The sequence below is a fragment of the Anarhichas minor genome, unplaced genomic scaffold, assembly GCF_050575085.1.
Source record: "Anarhichas minor isolate MPS153535 unplaced genomic scaffold, ASM5057508v1 ptg000033l, whole genome shotgun sequence".
In the NCBI taxonomy this organism is placed as follows: Eukaryota; Metazoa; Chordata; class Actinopteri; order Perciformes; family Anarhichadidae; genus Anarhichas; species Anarhichas minor.
Window position 1 is genome coordinate 5,588,680 of NW_027466479.1, and position 6,005 is coordinate 5,594,684.

Consider the following 6,005-nt stretch of genomic DNA (forward strand, 5'->3'; position numbering starts at 1 on the left):
TATTCATTGCACTTGTATCGTCTCATCATGTTTCTTGATGATTAATGTCATTTCATTTAATTAATACCACCTCTGCAAAGGAAAGTTTTCTAAATAGAAATATGAATATTACATATAACATACCGCTCTGCGGAAGTAAAAGATCCGATTCTTCATTGTCCACCTCAGCGTCGCGGTTTTCAGGGTTGCCCTGCTCCACATCTGGCTCCAATTCATCTTGAATAAAAAGACGGATAAAGCGTTCATTTGTAGTCCAAGAAGAGATTTGTCTCTACTGAACAAGCACTGGCTGGTCAGACACGTGCAGTACACTGGAGACGTACCCTCAATCTCAATTTCCTCTAGAGAGTTTCCTTTGAATTTTTCAAGGGAGCCCTTTTCCATTGCCAGGAGAAGTTTCGATATTTTTGCAAGTTCCACAGCTGCCTCCGGCAGCCGATAATAGTCCCTGTCAGCGCGGATGTCATGGCCCAACAGTTTAGCCAGGTGATCTAGCTCATCGTTCTCCAGGTTGAGAATCTGGAAGACTCTTGCGATGTGCTTGCGGAGATGCACCGACCTGAAATGCTCTGGGTTCTTTGCGCGACAGAGACTAGAAAAGACCCTGATGCAATTTGCTCCGTGGAAGAGGCTCGTGGGAGAAGAATTTGGCATTGCAAACAAGAAAGGATTGTCTTTGTGTACGCCGCACGCTTTCCTCTTGCTCACGAGAAGAGATATTGCGGCGACAAGTTCGGAGGTCAGCAAGACAGCGACGTTTTGGCCAGACCTGCTCTGAATATTTATCCTGATGAAGTGCTTGGACAATACTTGGATGGAGTCGTCTCTCTGCTGGAATGTCTCGAGTGTCATTTTTGAGACCTCAGATGCGCATTTGCTTAAGACAGACGCTTGTGCAAGTGTCACTCTGCAAAGGTCATTGTAGACCTGTGGGTTTTCATGCTTCTCCAGGCCTTCGATGGCAGAAGCTGATGTTGTTTCTAGGTACCTGTAGAACACTTGCACATCACGTGTGAAAGGTATGGTGGACGGTTTGCTTACTTTTCGTCCGCGAAGCGAAGCGAGGGCTGTGTGGGAGACGAGCTGAGACCATTCTCTCTGACACAGTTTCCCGAACGTCTTTGAGTCCCTCATCATCTTGTCACTGACGTCAACTCCGGCGAGGACGATTTCGCACATTTTCTTCAGTGAATGTCCCAATCTCAAAGCCAGACTTGGCTTGTTGTAGCTCTGCATCTTTTCATCGAAACCAGTGACGTCTTTGACTGCCTCAACCACTTTGTAGAAGTTTTTGGGTCTGATAGCATCTTTGATGCTAAATATCGACTTTTTGTGCAGTGCTAACAAAAGCCTTCCCATTTCCCGCAGCCTCTGTCTGATGTATTCATGTTTGCGTGGATGATTTTCATGCTTATCGCATAGGTACACCGCCAGCTGCATTAGAAGGAAGTCCTTTTGGACGGCGGTTGCAATATCATCTTGTTTCATTTTTAAGAGCATCTTCCACACGCCAGCTGAAAGTTTTCCGGAGAATGGGGAATCTGCAAGAGCGATCTCGCTTAAGACTTTTATCTTTCCGCCCGTTGCAGGGTTTGACGTTGTCTTACAAGGACATCTGGCCACATGCCTCCACATCTCCTTACGTCCAAACATGCCTTTACAATGTAGACAGTGCACATGTGTTTTAGTACTGATCTCCGTGGTTTTTGGTCGCCTCTTCGGTTTTAACTCTCCGCTGTTGTTCTTCAACACGTCTTGATTATGTTGGTAATTTCCCCTGTTACGCAATTTGAGAAGTAACCTTTTTCGTTCCTTGGTTCTAGGTAATGCCAAGGCTTCAGCGATACCAGGCTCTTCATCAGCATGCCTTAAAAGATGACGAGATAATTTAATGACACCTTTCCCGCAAATGTAACAATAACTTCTAGTGGTGCGAGAAGTGCCTTTGGGGTTTGGTGTAGCCTTGCTGGGTCTGGAGCCTGAAGCAGCCTTGCCTCCCTGCTGGGTGTATGAGGCATCGTCTGGTTGCAGCATAAAGGTCCCCGACATCTCTTTAGAAGAGTCTAAATCTGCAAAAGTTGAATTGTCCATGAAATCCATTTGACTGTTGATGTCGGCAAAACCGCCATTGCCATGTCTTTGTCCGCTGTCAGGTAGTTCTTTGTCGTTGTCATCATCATCAAAGCAGTAGTACTCATGCTGAAAATACAATACAAACAACATGATGCAATATACATTCATGTCTGTCCAAAATCTCATCACTTTATCATTTCATCCTATTAGAAATTTGTGTCATATGAATTCCAAAAACGTGTGTCATCAGGTCACAGTGACCTTTGTCCTCCAAGATCTAATCAGTCTGTCCTGGAGTCTATTAGTGGACGTTGTGACGAATGTGAGGAGTGTGCCTATGTTGCTAACACAGCAGACATAGTCAATATATATAATCTTTTACATACCCTTACAGGCCTTGGTGTTGATGAAGTAGCATAAAAGTCTGAGTATGAAGTACTGGATCCATCAAAGGACACCTGTAAATGTCAAATGCAACAAAAAAAGTGAGACTTGGATTTTTCTGCAGAGCAAACTGCAAATCTGAATCACTTTGAGTATTGCCTTAATTAAAATGTACTTTGTTGGCGAGAAGTTCAACATCCAATAAATAACTAAATTTAATTATCACATGAATAAATACTGAAAACATATAATAAAAACGTGAAATTGTAGATAATCCGATTTTTCCCATTTTAAAAATTGTGTTCATTATAATTAAATGTTATTTTATCCTGCTTCTTTCCAAAATAAACTGTTATTGCATTTCATTTGTGTCATTCTAGAAATTAGAGTTTTAAAATACACACTATTTGTCCCAAAAACCATCTTATCTTCATATAGAATGAGGATCAAGTGATGATAGTTCCCCTGTAGCATCAAAAAATGATGATTGCACACGGTTACCAGTATGGCTACAGTAATTCTTGATTTACAACTGTAACGTCTTTAACTTTAAATACAGAGCAGTAGGCCTGGAAACTGTCTCAAGTCAAACCTTAAATCTAAAACATGGCATATACACTCAGTTGCCAGTTTATTATATTTTATATTATCCATTTGTATATTACTTTTGTATTATATTTGTCCACCCCATTTATATCAATGAGTGTAGGCTCTCTCTAAGAGTTTCAACAAAAACAGAACATTATAACCTTATTAAAAGGGAGGACTTGTTGCAGGACTGTGCGACTGCATTCGTTTTAGCTAGGTGTATCTAATAAAGGCAAGTGACTGTAATTCAAATACCAAAATCAAAAGCAAGGCTCCTTCTTTCACGCCTACTTACCCCTGATCGCCACGGGTAAGAGGAGTCCCCGTAGTTGTAAGTTATCTCCTCGCCTGGAGATATTTCTGTCGCTGCAAACAGGCACAAGTGTGGTTCTCCCTCATAGACCATTGTCTTCATTTCACAGTTGGGAGTTATGTGATCGTCATTCACGCATCGTCCAAGGGCCCTGTCTTCTTTTGAGGCATCAACGCTGCAAACAAAACACTCTTGATGACACTTAACCCCCCCCTAAAATGACTGTACTTAACCATGTTGTTTTCCTATAAAACGTGTTAATCAGATCTCTTTCTGACAAAACTTACCACCACCATGCTCCTTCCCATGCAAACTCAAACAAATAATTGTTTAGAGTATAACCACATGTCTTTGTAGGTTTTGTGTCTTTATGAGAAAAGATGTTCCCCCGATATTCAACAACAAATGTGGATGGTTCAATGGCCTTGTGGGTGAACAATCCTCTCCCTAGAAAAACAAAGATTAACGGGAAAACATTCATGTGTGATGACCAATTAGCAAAACTATCGTGTTCATTTTATTTATTTATTACATATCAAAAATATATATAACATATATTGAAAAATGTCGAGGATAGCACAATAAAGTTTAAGGATAACTTGTTTCCATTGTGGTCGTCTTTCCAAGGAGACAAAATTAGCAAAACAAAGCTTCCAAATCATCACATAGGCTACATAAAAAAAAAAACAATACATCCATCCAAATACAGCTACAGAGCAAGGAAAACACACACACATATCTATATGAAAATATATATAATGACAGGGCTGACTGGATTCCATTCCACTGCTGCCATGTACCATGATCATCATTTTATTCTCACCAAATCCCAATAAATAAATATATTGGGAGACAAATATCCTTTTGGCACTCGGAAGACGAGAAAAGCACTATACAAGCACAGTCCATTTACCAAATACACAATTCAAATTGTTCCCTCAGTCTGCCTTGTTTAACTCTAAACTGGAGTATTGTACATTTTCCCAGAACGTCTTACTTTTAAGTCCTAAAGAACAGTAATATACCTATTAACAATTAAAAGTGAGTGTGTATAGGAATATACATTTAATTTGACAATAGTCTATGAATACCAGTGCATGTCTCATTCCTAGTAACTAACATTTAATAACTTTATCATAAAACACTAAGTTTAGCTTTGTAAATAGTTGCTGGAAGGCTCTTATTTCACCCCAAATTTTCCCTCTAACAAACCAGGTAATGGCTTTTTGAATCGTTTGCATCTTCATATCAGAAAAAAGGCTACAAAGCTCTGCTGAACTGTTAAGTAATACCAGATATCCATTCATTACCTGTCATCACAAATGTACCTACCTTTAAAGGAGTCTATAAACCTTTCCTCCAGGAAACGTTTGTCTCTACAAGCAAGTATGTGCTCCAAGGCATCTTGCTCTGGAGTCAGTTGCCTCCTCTGCTTGTCCATGACAGCTGGGAAATTTCCCAAAGATACTAAATTAGTTTGGGTGATATTAGATCTGCTGAGCACACTGTTCTATGTAACTATGTAGCAGAAAGACAACGACACCTTGGCACTACAAGGTTTGTTTACCTATATGAAACACTGTGACAACAATAACTAAACATTATGTCTGTGATGCAAGTAAGGTTTGAGTAATACAGCTTGGTTAGTTAAACTACAAAATAAGATTAAAGTACATCGCTGAGGCAGCCTGTGCAAAAGCTCACTACATTTATTTCTGGTGTCCTTTTTTTCGTGCTGCCACACCTGACATGCATACAACTCTTATTTTGCCTGTTTAATATCAATAGAATGTCCAGATTATAGCCTTTTCCTTATTACAATAACAGAGGCAACCCTGTTTGTTAAAGACTGGTATGAACAGAAATGAAGACAAATGTTCCTCTCTATTGTCAGGAAAGACATATAAATATATACAAAATAAAATATTTCCTATCTGCATTAGTTGCCAATTCAATAAAATAAGGCAGGCTGTGTGTACTTAGAAACTTCACGTAGGCTTAAATAGAAACTAGTGTTGCAACTATGATTAAAGAAAAGCAAAGCTAGCTACCTGGCTATGTTGGCTGTTATCTGTCTGATTGTATTTCTATTAAACCAGTTTTGTTAAGATAAAGTTGTATCTGACTGTTTACTTCCTGGTGTACACATGCCTTTCTAGCATGCTAACACTAACTAGCAAGTGGTAAATAAGCTAGCAGTGGTTTGCCAGCACTTTGCCAACTGCTTTTGACTTAAATACATGTACTTCCAATAGATATATCCTTTAAACGTGTTTACCTTGGGTTCAACGTCCCAAAATAGAAGCAAGAAGGGGTGCAGATGTAGCTTGCAGAGTGGCAGCCATGTTTTCTTTCTGTCTTCTTTCCAGAGACCTCGTGACAACGATGCTGCGATATCTACTCGAGCGACGGTAACTCCAGCCAATCATTAATCGTAACACCACCGCGTGACTCTAGAAGCAGCCAATCGGCGGCCGTCGATGTCTCTACCAGCAGCAGAATCATATACGTGCGGGAGGACGGCCAAACACACGAATATACTTGCCTGTGTGGTTTATGAGGACACACACAGAAAAACACGCGTCACCTTAATTGTCCCACATTCAGGCTAACACACATGTAAGAAGCACATATAATTCAATAACTC

At 40.1% G+C, this 6,005-nt stretch overlaps 1 protein-coding gene across 5 annotated transcripts in view; it reads right to left on the bottom strand.

Annotated features, from left to right (window-relative positions):
• LOC142965335 (uncharacterized) overlaps nucleotides 1–5,747 on the bottom strand; it is a 34,565-nt gene extending 28,818 nt beyond the window's left edge. For 4 of the 5 annotated variants that reach the window (XM_076106240.1, XM_076106242.1, XM_076106241.1 and 1 more), the window contains exons 1-7: nucleotides 5,637–5,747; nucleotides 4,691–4,804; nucleotides 3,646–3,805; nucleotides 3,341–3,533; nucleotides 2,460–2,531; nucleotides 324–2,199; nucleotides 124–216 (exon numbers count right to left, since the gene is read on the bottom strand). In XM_076106240.1, the coding sequence (XP_075962355.1) occupies nucleotides 124–216; nucleotides 324–2,199; nucleotides 2,460–2,531; nucleotides 3,341–3,533; nucleotides 3,646–3,805; nucleotides 4,691–4,799 (2,503 nt within the window). In that variant the 5' untranslated portion in view covers nucleotides 4,800–4,804; nucleotides 5,637–5,747. Of the gene's footprint in view, nucleotides 1–123; nucleotides 217–323; nucleotides 2,200–2,459; nucleotides 2,532–3,340; nucleotides 3,534–3,645; nucleotides 3,806–4,690; nucleotides 4,805–5,636 lie in introns of those variants that run through there. The other variant, XM_076106243.1, reaches the window with a different exon arrangement.
• Between the last annotated feature and the right edge of the window lie 258 nt (nucleotides 5,748–6,005).